A 14,935-nucleotide genomic window follows, 5' to 3' on the forward strand; every position below is an offset into this window, starting at 1 on the left:
TACGATCTTGGTTTGCATCCCTGATTGTGCAGTTCAGTTTTGAAACAGTTCGTCAAACTTGGTGGGGTCTTAGGAAGTAGACTAACCTGCCAGTATTAATTTTTTTATTTTAATGATTGTATTTTGACATTTTGAGAATATTATTGTTAAAAAAAGAAGTGAGATGCTGGAGAAATGGCTCAGTAGTTAAGTGCACTTGCTAGGCAGTCATGAAGACCAGAGGTCAGATCCTAGTACCCATGTTACAATCCTTGTATTACCCAAAGGTTCTGAAGCTGTCTTTGATACATGTGCATTCAAATACACGTAGACACACACACACACAGAGACAGGTACACACATATAAATAAATTTAGGCAAGGGGAGGGTGGACGGTGTGTGAGTTGTATACCTGTTATGTCAACTTGGGAGGCAGAGGCAGAAGGCCAGCTTGGGTAACAATGAGAGCCTGTCTTTAAAATGAAAAAGAAAGCCAGGTGGGAATGAAGAGCTGGCTCAATGATTAAGAGTACTAGCTGCCCTTTCAAAGGACCTAGGTTCAATTCTCACTATCACACATTAGCTTACACCTGGTCTATAATTTCAATTTCAGGGAATCTCACTTCCTTTTTTGGTTTCTGTGGGCATCATGTCTATGAACATGGTCTACAGACATACATGTGGGCAAAACATCTATACACAGAAAATAAAATACATAAAAAATATTAAATAAGTAAAATAAAGCCAGGAATGGGGCATATGTTTGTTATCTCAACACTTAGGAGGCTAAGGCAGGAGGTTCAGGAGTTCAAGACCAGTGTGGGCTTTATAGAGTTTGATGCCAGCTTGGGCAACAAGAGGCCCTGTCCTTTAATAAAATAGAGTGTGAGATGTGTGCAAATAGATAAAATGAGTAGGGTGGAGAAGTGGAGAAAGTACTAGACTCCGGGAGATTCTTTAGTAGATTGGTCAGTCATGAGTTAACTCCTGAAGGATGGGTGTAAGGAGACAGGCTGTGATGCAGGCTTTCAGGACTTGCCAGATACTGACTGTTCTCTTCTTGAATTTTAGCATCATGGATACTGACTTGTATGATGAATTTGGGAATTATATTGGACCAGAGCTTGATTCTGATGAAGATGATGATGAACTGGGAAGAGAGACAAAAGATCTTGATGAGGTAAAACAAAACAAACATTGTTTTTTTGTTTGTTTGTTTTTCTTTTTTTGGTTTTTCGAGGCAAGGTTTCTCTGTGTCATAGCCCTAGTTGTCCTGGAACTAGCTCTTTAGACCAGGCTGGCCTCAAACTCATAGAGATCTACCTGCTCTGCCTCCCGAGTGCTGGGATTAAAGGCGTGCGCCACCACTGCCTGGCTGAACATTGTTTTGTTTATCCCTCTCTGTTTTAAAACAATGCTCCCGTAATAGCCTGCATGTATTTCTAATACTGCCTTTTTTATAACATGACTTTTGTTGGGATTTTGTGTTGTCCCCTGACAGCTTAGGCAGGACTATAAGAGTTTCATTCATGAGATGGTCTTGGAGTTCAGATTCTGGGAACAGTTCTGTGGACTCTTCTGGTTCCTTGCAGTGTCTCCTGACAGGCATGAGTGAGCTCGTTCAGGACGGGCAGTCAGCTACGTCAGCGCATCTACACCTGGAACAGCCTTGTAAACTCAGATTTTAAAAGTGGCACACAAAGCCGGGCAGTGGTGGCACATAGATTAAATCCCAGCACTCAGGAGGCAGAGACAGATGGATCTCTGTGAGTTCAAGGCCAGTCTGGTCTGGTCTACATAGCAAGTTCTAGGACAGTCAGAGCTACACAGAGAAACCCTGGTTCAGGGGGTGGCATACAAAAGGAGGGTGCAGATTTCTATTACTCCAGGTTCAGAGTGGGAGATAGAGTTTAGAATAGTTTAAGGCTCGCAAAAGGCACTTTATATAAAAAAGCCAGGAATGTTATATAATCCCAATACTTAGAAATGGGGGCAGGAAATAAAGAGTTCAAAGTCAACCTTAGTTTTATAATGAGTTTGAGGCAAACCTGGGCTACATGAGATCCCGTCTCCCAAATATAGCTCTAAAGAATTAGTAAGAAGATTGTTTTTTTAAGGAGGGGTACAATTTATATTTTTTGTCATCACAAATACCTGACGAGAACCAACTAAAGGAAGAAGGATATATGGCTCATGATTTGAAGGACTTCGGTGGCTCATGGTGGAGAACACATGACAGCAGTTGGTTCTGTGACAGCTACGTATTCACATCTCAGGACGCTAGGAAGCAGAGGGAGGACAGAAACCAGAACCAAACTGTAAGGTTCAAGGCTCCGTCTTCCTAATGTTTCACAGCAGCCTGAAACAGTACCACCAACTGAGGGCCAGGTGTTCAACAAGCAAGTGCTGGACATTTTCATCCAAATGGCACTGAAAGTGGCTCTAATGTTTTAGCATTGTTCAGAACATGAGTAAAACGTAGATTTAAAGAAGTAGGATCTTTAGGGGATGAATGATTTCAGTGGAAATGAGACTGGAATGGGGTGAGAACAGCTAGCGTCATTGTATAAACATACAGGACTGTCAAACAATGAAAAACAGATTCATCCCATTTCTTGGCAATGGATTGGTCAACTAGCAAGATGATATTCTTGGGACAGCAGAAAATGGAAACAGTTCTGGCTGCTATCAGTCGCTGTGAAGGGCAATGCTGCTCAAGCTAGAAAAAATACGCACTAGGAAAAAGAAAGTTGAAGCTAGCCAGGCGATGGTGGTGCACACCTTAATTCCAACACTCAGGGACGCAGCGGCAGGCAGATCTCTCTGAGTTTGAGGCCAGTCTGGTCTACAGAATGAGTTCCAGGACAATCAGAGATACACAGAGAAATCCTGTCTCAAAAAGCAAACAAACAAACAAAAAAGAAAGTTGAAGCTTCTTGTAGGTGTGGTGAAGGGAGGGTGGCTTGCATCTTCAGTTTGTTCAAGTCTGCAGGTCCAGGTGAATTGCACCCTATGGGGTGTTAGGAAAATCTTAAAGAGGTAATCTGAGAGCCACGGGGTTATGCTTCAGAGGGAGAGTACTTCCCTAGTGTGCATGACAAACCCTGGGTTCAGTCCCTAGCACTGCCAGATGGAGGGTGGAGAGGAGAGGCCATGAAACAACAACAACAACAACAAAAATGAGTCAAGAAATTCATCTTAAAATGGAATTGGAGTCAAATGTGGTAGTACACACCTTTCTTCCTAGTAATTAAGAGGCAGAGGTAGATGGATCTCTGTGGGTTCAAGGTCAGCCTGGTTTACATACTGAATTCTAGGACAATCAGAACTACAGAATCAGAATCTAGCTACACAGAGAGACCCTGTCTCAAAAAATTAAACAAAAGATGGAGGTAGGACACTACATTTTAAGATGTTAGGTGTGAAATGTATCCATGTAGAAGTAGTAACAGGATGATTTTGAGGGGCTCCAGGCTGAAGCAGTATCTTACAGCGTAATCCAAGTTGGCCTCAAATTCATGACAGTCTTTGAGGCTCACAAGTATAAACTACAGGAAAGTAATTCTAGGGGCTGGAGAGATGGCTCAGCAGTTAGGAGCACTGGCTGCCCTTCCAGAGGACTTGGGTTCAGTTCCTAGCACACAATGGGTAGGTCACAACCACCTAACATACAAATAAATAAAAATAACCTTTTTTTTTTTGTTTCTGAAACAAAGTTCCACTCTGTATCCCTAGCCATCCTAGAACTTACTCTTTAGACCAGGCTGGCCTCAAACTCATCTGCCTGCCTCTGCCTCTTGCGTACTGGGATTAAAGGTGTATACCACCACCACCTGGCCCCAATAAAGTAACTTTTTAAAAAATAAAAGGTAGTTTTTAATATAGATGACCATTGAATACAACCTGGGGGGGCTGAAGAGATGACTCAGATTAGGAGCATTGACTCTTCTTGCCAAGGGCTCAAATTTGAATCCCAGCTCCCACATGACAGCCTACAAACCATCTATAACTCTAGTTCTCGGGGATCTGACACCCTCTTCTGACCTCTGACAACACTTCTGCAAGGGCGGCACATGGTGCACAGACTACAGACAGACAGAACACTCAAGGGCTGTACACGGTGCACAGACTGCAGACAGACAGAACACTCAAGGGCGGCACACAGTGCACAGACTACAGACAGACAGAACACTCAAGGGCTGTGCACGGTGCACAGACTGCAGACAGACAGAACACTCAAGGGCTGTACATGGTGCACAGACTGCAGACAGGCAGAACACTCAAGCACATACATGTACTTATTTATTTTTAAGGTCTTAATATTTTTATGTATTTATTAATATTTTTGTTTTTTGTGATAGAATTTCTCTGTGTAGCCCTGGCTGTCCTGGAACTTGCTTTGTAGCCCAGGCTGGCCTCAAACTCAAGAGATCTGCCTGCCTCTGCCTCCCGAGTGCTGGGATTATAGGTGTGTGCCACCACGCAGCTCCAAGCACATAAATTAAAAAAAAAAATCAGATAAGGGTTTTGTAAAAATGGTGTTCTCATGCTTTGTTACTAAGTTGAGATACAGGTCAGGAATATGCTATGTAAATCATATATGTAGGTGTTTTTAAATGTGGTACAAGGGATGGAACCCATGACCTCAAATTTGCTAGTCACATGCTTTATTAGACATTTGAATTTACTCATGCCTTATGAACCTTTTTTTTAAGATTTATTTATTAATATGTGTGAGTATTTTGCATGCATGTAGGTAAGTGTGCCTCATACATCCCTAGGGCTCACAGAGAATAGAAGAGTGCATTGGTTCCCCTGGAACTAGAGTTACAGGCAGTTGTGAGTTGCTTTGTGGATGCTGGGAACCAAACTCAAGTCCTCTGCAAGGGCGGCAAATACCATTTTTCCTTTTTTTAAAAAAAATATTTATTTATTTATTATGTATACAACATTCTGTCTACGTGCATGCCTGAAGAGGGCACCAGGCCTCGTTACAGATGGTTGTGAGCCACCATGTGGTTGCTGGGAATTGAACTCAAGACTTTTGGAAGAGCAGGCAATGCTCTTAACCGCTGAGCCATCTCTCCAGCCCCCATTTTTCCTTTTTAAATGATTTTAGATGAATATGTAGAGTGAATGGGCAAATGTGTGCAAGTGCCCCTGTGTGCTAGTGTGGAGGCCTGGGGACAACCTCTGGTGTCATTTTCAGGAATGTTGCCCACCTCCTTTGAGACAAGTTTTCTTATTGGAAGCTTAGTCTAGACTGGCTGGCCACTTAGCCTGGGAGATCCTCCTATCTTGTCATACAAAGACCTCTCTGCTTTGTTCTGTCCTTTCCAACCTTTCTCAGCAACTTCCACGGCACATTAAAGCTGACACATTAGATAACAGTCAGAATTCAAAGTGATCCCAGCAAAAGGAGTCCAGACGAAGTAATGCCCAGTGTTTCATTCAGTAATGTTTGCAGAGCTCTTTGCAAAGATTTGTGATGCAAAGAGAGTGGGTCACAGCTTTGCCTTCCGGAATTTACTGCTTCCTGAAGGAGATGAAGTACAGAAATATTTACCATAGGAGACAGGTGCCAGTTAGGTGATGCACATTCAGTACCATAGTAAGTGTCTGTGAGAAGGCATTCCTGACCTAGGGACCAAGAGATGCATCTAAGGAAGCTGCCTTCGATGAGGACCCGGAGAATGGGGGCACAGCTGTAGAAACAAAGGGTCACCAGAGGGTGCTCAGATTGGAAGGCGAGAACTCAGGAGGACAAAGTTCCTTTTAGGGATAGTGTCTAAAATTGATTGTGGAGTTGTGCAGGTGGACGAAAAACACTGAACTGTGTGTTTAAGATGGTGGTTACAGCTCCGTAAACCTGCTAACAAATGCGAAGAAGAAAAATGGAGAGATGGCACAGCAGTTAGGAACACCGCTTCTTCCAGAGAACCTGGGTTCAATTCTCAGCATCCACTCTGCAGCTCACAACTGTCTGTAACTACAGTTCCAGGGGATCTATCTGTACACCTCACATAGACATATATGTGGGCAAAATACGAATGCACATAAAATATAAATCATGATAAGAAAGTGAATGGTGAGGGGGGGCATATGAATGCTTTTTCCTGAGCTCCTCGGTGTCTTTGCTGTGTAAGTCTCTGCTCTTGTTTAGTTAATTTGTTAATCAGTCTTACTCCCACACTGCCGCTATAGTAGGCATTCTAATGATGGGTGTTTTGTTCTGTTGGTGGGAGTTGCTAAATGCATATTCTATACTTTGTGCGTACATTTAAACTTGTACATGGTGTTGTATTCTTACACCATTTTGTGCTGTGTCCTCCGCTTTGTGATTAGTGGACATTTGGGGTTCTCCCTGTAGCTGACCAGCATCTGATGACACCGCTCCTTTCTCCCTAGTATGCAGCACTCAACCCAAGGCCTTGTATTTGGTATACCAAGTGTTCTACTAAGGTTTACACCAGCTATTTTTAAATACTTTGCGGCAGGGGGCGGGGGGGGGATGGGGGGAGCGGGCACTCGCTATTTAGGTAAAAGTTAGATAAGAGTACCCTGGAATTCACTAGGCAGCCAAGCTGGCCTTGAACTAATGATCCCTCTTCCAGGTGCTATTATAGGAGTATACTACTGTGCCAAGACAACAAGATTTTTGTGATTTTTTTTTTCTTTTTAATATGAGACAGGGTCTCACACTGTAGTCCAAGCTGGCTTAGAAGTTATTAAGTAGCCCAGGATGGCAGTGAACTTGTGATTCTTGTGCCTTGGCCTCCCAGGTTCTGGGATTATAGGGATACATGTGATTTGGCTAGTGAAGATGTGCATAGGATTTTGGGGCTTGTTGGACATGGTAGCGCATGCCTGTAATCCTAGCAGTTGAAAAGCAGGAAGATCACAAGCTCAAGGCCAGCTTGAACTCCAGAGTGAAACCCTGTCTTAAAAAAAAAAGAAAAGAAAACTGAGTGCACATCTTTAATCCCAGCACTTGGAGGCAGAGACAGGCAAGGCTCTGAGTCTGAGGGCAGCCTGGTCTACAGAGTAGGTTCCAGGACAGCCAGAGAAACAGAGAAACTCTGTCTCAGAAAAACAAAAGCTAAACCAAAACAAGCTATTTGGAGCTCTAATGCATAAGAGTTTGTAAGAAGGTTGCTCATTCTGCAGAGAAGGGTCTGCAGGGAGCCGGTCAACCAGCACTGAACTTACTTCCTCAGCTTCCAGAGTAGCTGGGATGGCAAGCAAAGGGTTTTTGTTTGTGAGGTTTGTTTTGTTTGGGGGGGGGGGCATGGTCTCTCTATTATGTAGTTCTGACCATAGACCAGACTGGCCTCAAACTTGCAGAGATCCTGTGACTTTGCCTCCCTAGTGCTGGGATTAAAGGTGTATGCCGTCATACCCAGAGTGAAGATTTAAGGCACACTGACTGGATGACTATTAGGGAAAACTAATGGTGCAGGACAGGGAGGGAGAAGTGCTGGGTGAAGGTCTCGAGTGGCGAGGAGGGATTGGGGATGGGGTTTAGTTGACTGAAAACAAACAGTTCACCCACAAGAACAGAGCGGAAGGCATCGCGCACAGTGAGGTGGGTAGATACTGTGGTGGGCGTCTGTTTTCCTTCACACAAATCCCAAAATGTCAACCAGTTTTTTAAAAAAGAATGCAAATACCTCCAGTGGTAGGCTGCCTGGTTACCTCCTGCCATCTGTATGTTCTACTTCTGCTAAAGCGGCCTGAGATTACATCAGCTCTTTCAGTAGCCAAACATATCCTCCTGATGGTGGCTCCAAAATAGCTACCAAGCCAGTCTTTTGCCGCATACGGCTGAGTGCATTAGGAATGTAACCGTGGGCTTTTCTGTAGTAACTTCAACTCCTCTAATGTCTCCACCTGCATCATGCAGCAGCTCAGACAGACCTAAAGCAAAGCTAATGAGCATCCTTTCAGCATTCCCTCCCATCTACTGACAAGCAGCACTCCTTTGGGCCTCAGCGTCCCTTACATTCAAGCAGTGGCCCAACCCCACATCTTCACATGCATGCTGGGAGCTCTGTGGTGAGCCCCTGGCTGGTTTCAAGCCTTCACTGAAGGAAGAAAGCCAGCATTTTGCTTTGACCGTGCCATCCCTTGCTCTCAGTTTTCTTTTTCTTTTGATACTGGGTCTCATTGCGTAGCCCTGATTGTCTTAGAACTTAACTGTATGGACCAGGCTGGCCGTGAACTCACATCTGCCAGTCTTGGCCTCTGCTGGAGTTGAGCTGTGCACCACCTCATGTGGTTCTTCCACCCTGATTTCTATGCAAGACCTTCCCTTCAACACTCTGGTCACCTCCTGTGCTTCACACCCACAGTGGTCCTCTAAGGACTAGACGGGCGATCTGGAGAGTAATCTGGACAGCTCGGTGAGACCTTGTCTCAATTTAAAAAAAAAAAAAGCATTTGTCTAGTTATATTAGGACCTGGGTTCCATTTTTAGTATCACCCAAGAGCTCTGACTCCATGCCCCTGCAGGTATCCTCTGTTTCTTTGCTTCCCTAAGTGCAGGTTTCCAAGTCTTCCACTTGCTCTCAAACCCACTTCTATCCTACTCCCTGAACACTGTCCTAGTCGGAGTCACCAGTGACCTGGCCTGCCAACCTCAGAGTCTCACTTGATCTACCTACAGCTTCCGGTGAGCTGATCATTCCGTTGTTTTCCAGAGAGGCCCCTGGCTTTTACCTCGTGACCATTCTTAGTCTTTACTGCTGGTTTCTCATCACCCAGGCCTCCAGATGCCAACATGCCTAGAGTTTCATCTTTTTATTTGTTTTTTGAAATAGGGTTTCTCTGTGTAGCTCTGGCTATCTTGGAACTCACTCTGTAGACCCAGCTGACCTTGAACTCTCAGAGATTGGCCTGCCTCTGCCTCCCCAGTGCTGGAACTAAAGGTATGCGCCACCCCTGCCTGGACTAGAGTTCCATCTTTCCACCTCTCCTCCACCCCCATACGCTATACATGTCATTGTATCTGGGCTGTCAGGTGACTTCTGTGTCCACAAACTCTTGGGTTTCTGTCTTTGAAGACCTTTGTCTTGCGCCTCAGCTTTATGTGTCCTGCATCTGACTTGCCTTCCCTCCTTGATGCCCCGGGGAGGGTCTTAAATGTAGCATCTCTGCCATACTGCTCTTAAATTCTTCCTCATCCCTGTGCTCTGTTGCTCATGTCAGAGGCCTCCTCCCCTCCTTGCGCATACTTTCATTTATTAGAAAATACTTGGATCTACACCGTATTTCTAGGATTCAACCTCTTAAACCACCTTCACAACTGCCATGGTGCAAGTCACTGTCTCTACTAAATTCCTGCAGTAGGCTCCTAACTAACCTCCCTTTCTGCATGTTCTCAGGGTGGGAAACAGAAGTTTGAGCCTAAGACACTGAGCTATAACTGCTCCTGCGGATTACCTAGTTGAAAACCATTATTCTGGAAAAAGTGAAGTCAGTGCTGAGGACAATGGCTCAGTTGCCGCATAAGCATAATGGCACAAAATCAGTTCCTAGAACCCACAAAGGAGCCAGTTGTGGTAGTGTGATCTTAAAGTCCCACTGTTGGGGAGGCAGACACATGTGGATCCTCAGGGCTAGGACTGGGTGGCCAGCCAGTTTCAGCTAATCCACAAGCCCCAGGTCACAGTGAAAAGACAGCACTTTGCCAGCCTACACACGAGAGGGTTGGGGGTCAGATTACTCAAATAATCTGGAAGGTCCTTCTCTGTGACTTCAGTTTATTGTCCAATTGTTCCTTTACTCCTAAATATGTTGGCTTCCTGGCTAACCCTTAGAGTCTCCACATGTGTTTAGCTTAAGTCTTTTCATTGCTGTTTCAACTAAATAAAATGTTCTCCTCACCCCACCCCAAGACCCTTTTAGCTGATGAAGAATAGTTTTGCTCAGGGTTGCTCATAACCAGGAGTTGATATGTAAGAACTTACATTTGGGGCCAATTAATTGTTAAGCACTTAACTTAATTGTTTTTTAGGATATTCACAAAGTCATCATCATTATCGACTTTAGAACATTTTCATCATCAGGGAGAAACTACACCTGCTAACCCTTGCCTTCCCAGAGCCCTGTTTTCTTTCCCTTTGTATTTGCATGTAAATGAAATGATACACCTTGAAGACTTTTATGCCAGTTACTTTTGCTTTGTATCATGTTTTAGAGTTCATTTATGTTGTAGCTTTATGTACACAGATGATATGTGCATTTCTTTTCTTTTTATTGCCAATATTGTTCATATGAAAACAGTATATTTCACTACCCAGTCATAAATTGGTCTCCTTTTGGGTTTCTAGTTTTGTTTTTGTTTTTGCTGCTGTGAATAATAGTACCAAGGATAATTATTTAGAAGTCTTTGTGCATCTGTAATTTTGTGTATTTGAGGTTTATATTTAATACTAGCTAGTTTTATGTCAACTGACAAGCTAGAGTCTTAAAAAAAAAAACAACAAAAAACGGAAGCCTCAATTGAGAAAATGCCCCCACCTGGCTGGCCTATGGGTAAGCATGTGTTGCATTTTCTGGATTGACTGATGAGGGAGAGTCCAGCTCACTGTGGGTAATGCCACCCCTGGGCTGGTGATCCTAGGTGCTATAAGAAAAGAGGCTGAGCAAACCATGAGGAGCAAGCTAGTAAATAGCATTCCGTGCCTCTGTGAGTTCTTTTCAGCTCCTGCCTCCAGGTTCCTGCCCTCAAATGTACTATGATGTGGAAGTATAAGCGGAATTAAACCCTTTTCTCTCCGAGATGGTCATGGTGTTTTATCACAGCAGTAGAAACCCTACGGATGGTGCTGGTATACACCTTTAATCCCAGCACTGAGGAGGCAGAGGCAGGTAGATCTCTGAACCTGAGGCCAGCCAGGTCTACAGAGAGTTCCAGGACACCCTGGGCTACACTGAGAAATCCTGTTTAGGACTAGAATTGCTTGATTGTTTTCCATACTATGTTGAACATTTTGAAAAGCTTTCCAGAGCAGCAGCACCGTTTTCCTGCCCAGCATGTGAGGACCTCAGCTTTCACATTCTTGACAGCATCTGTTTTTATTTGTAACTATGATCATTTTCCAAAGCCAATTTTGTTAATCTAAGTGAGAAATGTAAAGATATAGGTTTGTACCTGATTTCTACCTCTGACTCTTGATGTGTGCCTTGGAGAAAGTGGGGTGTTTTTTGTTTGATTTTTCTTAATCTCAATCCACCATGGCCAGTGATCCCATGATCCCATTAGGAGAGGGGCAGGTTTGGTGCAGCTGAGCTGCCATAGCCAAGGCCCTTGAAGGTCCACTCTGCCGCAGATGGGAGCGGTTGTCAATCAGGAAAGGTACCCTTCTGTCCTCCCTCTCCCTCCCCTTTAGATGGATGATGATGAGGACGAGGACGACGTGGGCGAGCACGATGATGACCACCCTGGGATGGAGGTGGTGCTGCATGAGGACAAGAAGTACTACCCCACCGCCGAGGAGGTGTACGGCCCTGAGGTGGAGACCATAGTTCAGGAGGAAGACACCCAGCCTCTCACAGGTATGGCCGGAGGAAGCCTTGCCTAGCTGTCAGTGAATCTTCAAAGTTATGTGAATGAATTGGGTGATTTTTTTTTCTTTAATTTCCAGTATTGTTTATGGACTAAGATTCAATTAACTTTGTTTTAATATTCAGCGAAACTCTGAGCTTGTTAGTAAACAAAGACTTAGTACATTTGACCTGTAGCGCAGGCTCAGTGGTTAAGAGCACTGACTGCTCTTTCAGAGGACTCAGGCTCAATTCCAAGCACCCACATGACAGCTCAAAACCATCTGTCACAGAAGATCCAGTGCCCTTTTTTGACCTCTGAGGGCACCAGGCATACACATGGTGTACAAACATACACATAGGCAAAAACACTCACACACATGAAGTAAAATAGTTAAAAATATACATAGTTTTAAAGAAGTTAGTGCTTTACCTACTTCTTGGAGCTTAAAACTGCTGAGCTCTCTCTTTGGTTCGATGTTTTCCCGTGCATATTCTAGCCCTTCTCAGCAGTCCTCAGTGGTGCTATGTCCAACTCTTGAGTACTGGTTCTGGAAAGCGATTCCATTTTAAAATGTAAAGAGACTTGGATTTTTTGTGTCTGTTGTTTCACCGTACCACACCAAATAAGCTCGTGCAGTTAATGTCTCTTCACTGTCTTGTGCTGTCAACCTGAGTGACAGATCCGTGAGAATAAAACAAATTGATGTTATATATCATGGTTTCTAAAGCCCAGTCCAGCAGAAACGAGTGCTGTATTTTTGGTTTATTCCTAACTACGTGTCACTACTTTTTCTTTTTCCTCCTAGAGCCCATTATAAAGCCAGTGAAAACCAAGAAGTTCACTCTGATGGAGCAGACGTTACCTGTCACGGTGTATGAGATGGAGTAAGTTATAAGGTCTCTCAGTTCTCCAAAGAAATACTGCGGCCATCTTTTCTTAAGGCAGGAAAAGGTGGTTTATGATTGCAGGAGCCAGAGAATTACAACAGCAGTTTTTTATGATCAGCCAGAACTATGGCTGCTGGGATGTTTAAGTTCAGTCCTCTCTCCCTGCTCTCATCTAGATGTCAGCTGTTTCCTCTCCTCTGTCCCAGCACGACCTCCATCTCAGGGTAGTCCTGGGAGCCAGCCTTTGAGACCAGTGAGGTGTTGCCGTTATCAGTGTTGAGATCACCAGAGCTGTCTGTGATCAGCAGCTGAAAAATGGCTCCAGGAAGCCCCTGCTGAAAACCTTTGTCTGTTGTCTTCTGTCTCTCTCTATATATTTTGATGGTGGTGGGGTTTTTTGTTTGTTTGTTTGTTTTCTTTTTTGTTTTTTGGGGTGTGGGTGGGTTGTTTGTTTGTTTGTTTGTTTGTGAAGATAAGGTTTCTTGGAGTAGCCTTGACTGTCTTAGAACTCACTCTGTAGACCAGGCTGGCCTCAGACTCAGAGGTCGGGCTCCCTCTGCCTCTTGAGTACTGGGATTAAAGGTGTGTGCTACCATTGCCCAGCCTGATTTTTGTTTGTTTGCTTTTTAAGAAAAAAATTCACTAGATAGCCAAGGATGGCATTAAATTCCTGCTCCCCCTGCCTCCACCTACTACTAGGTGTTGAGATTATAAACCTGTACCACCATGCCCAGCTGATCTTTGCATTCTTCTCATCCCTCCCATGTCCCAGGTCACATGCATCCTAGGCTGGTCTTGATTCTGCTGCCTCCACCACCTAAGCACTGAGATTACAGGTGTGATCCACCATGCCTGCCACTTCTTTATTCAACCTTTTTTTTTTCCCAATCATTTTACTGTTGAAATCCCTGTGAGGGTGAGCATGATGGCCCAGTGGGAGACAGGTGTCAATCTAAGTTTATTCCTGAGACTTGCATGGCAGGAGAGACCCAGTTCCTACAAGCTGTCCTTTAGTCTCCCCATGTACTCTGTGACGCACGCACGTGCCCTCTCATCTGGAGGGCATCAGCCCGTTTCTGGGTTGTGTTATGTCATGGGCACCGCAGCCGGGGCTCTGTAGATCCAGATGCTTTGTCTCTGGGTATTCTACCCAGAATACTGTTTCTGACAGTTGTTTCTGGCTGGAAATTTCTGAAAATCCCTCTGTGCCATTGTCGTAGTTCCTCATCTCTTTGCCTTTCCTCTTCCAGTTTCTTAGCAGATCTGATGGACAACTCAGAGCTCATCCGAAACGTGACCCTTTGCGGCCATCTCCACCACGGCAAGGTGAGAAACTGTTCTGCTTCCCTGGGAACAGGATTTTTCTTTGAACCTGCTCATCTTCTGAGCCCTTAGAGTCACAGAGATTCCAGTTTGAAGTCCTGTGGCTGGGTGGGTGGTTGGGAGGACAAAACAACACTCCTGCATGCTCTTATGTTGTGAAATCCCAGCATTTCTGAACTCTGTTCCTGAGCCACTTACATACCTGAGCAGTCTGTTTACATCTGGACAGAAAAGGCGAAATTGAGCCTTTCTCTGATTTTTATAACCTTTTATTTCCTGAGGGAGGTCTTTCCACGAAAGATTTCATCTTTCATTGAAAAATAATCTTGTGGCTTCTGTGTTAATCCTTTGCTGTCCCATAATCCTCCTCGTTTTCCCTCTTCCTCCCTTCACGCCTGAATTACATGGTGTATTGGGAGCTTGGGGAAAAGGGCACAGATTTTCCTCTGTAATTGGCAGGTCTTACGCATCTCTTCTCTTTCAGACGTGTTTTGTAGATTGTTTAATAGAGCAGACGCATCCGGAAATCAGAAAGCGCTATGACCAAGATGTGAGTATAACTTGGGCCTCGTTCCTTCCCTGTCTTCACCCAGCACTCAAATCAGTGCTGTCTGCAGACTGCCGCTATGGGATTGTACTTTATTAATAGGTGGAAGCAAGTAATTTCAGCTTTCTCAGGAGCATGGAGAATATTAACCTGCAGTAATTTTAGATGATCTGTTCTGCATTTGGGATCCCTTCTCAGTGATGTATTCTGACTTTTACAGTCTCCTCTTTCCTGTCGTTTTATTAATAGCCTGTTCTATAAATATCATACAATTGAGCCTTGTTGTTTTCGTGGTAAATTTAAATGCCTGTGAACAAGACCAGCAGTGGCAGCTAGTCTCAGTGCAATAAACGTTCAGACTCTGCCAGATTGACTGTCGAGACATGTGAGACTTGAAGGCTGGCACGTGTCTCCTTTACCCCTCTTTAAGATCCAATGTAGTGTATACAGCCTAGGTCTCTAGCCATGGCGTGGTCTTTAATGACTGCTCACTCACCCCCACCCCTGCACGCTCAACTTTTTCCACACATGCAGGAACTTTTTCCATCTGGGGGTGGGGACACAAGTCTCATTGTCTGGAATTGCTGCAGAAACACCCTGCTGTCCTCAGTGTAGTTTCCTCTTGGGGGACCCCCTTGTGTTGGGAGG

General features: G+C 44.5%; 1 protein-coding gene across 2 annotated transcripts in view; it reads left to right on the forward strand.

Annotated features, from left to right (window-relative positions):
- The window catches only part of Eftud2 (elongation factor Tu GTP binding domain containing 2), a 43,837-nt gene that overhangs the window by 1,926 nt on the left and 26,976 nt on the right, over window positions 1-14,935 (forward strand). For both annotated transcript variants that reach the window (XM_087909916.1, XM_087909917.1), the window contains exons 2-6: window positions 1,051-1,159; window positions 11,373-11,538; window positions 12,336-12,414; window positions 13,668-13,743; window positions 14,225-14,290. In XM_087909916.1, coding sequence (XP_087766042.1) covers window positions 1,055-1,159; window positions 11,373-11,538; window positions 12,336-12,414; window positions 13,668-13,743; window positions 14,225-14,290 — 492 coding nt within the window. In that variant the 5' untranslated portion in view covers window positions 1,051-1,054. The remainder of the gene's footprint in view (window positions 1-1,050; window positions 1,160-11,372; window positions 11,539-12,335; window positions 12,415-13,667; window positions 13,744-14,224; window positions 14,291-14,935) is intronic.

The sequence above is a fragment of the Myodes glareolus genome, chromosome 9 (genome assembly GCF_982192425.1).
Source record: "Myodes glareolus chromosome 9, mMyoGla1.1, whole genome shotgun sequence".
Classification (NCBI taxonomy): Eukaryota; Metazoa; Chordata; class Mammalia; order Rodentia; family Cricetidae; genus Myodes; species Myodes glareolus.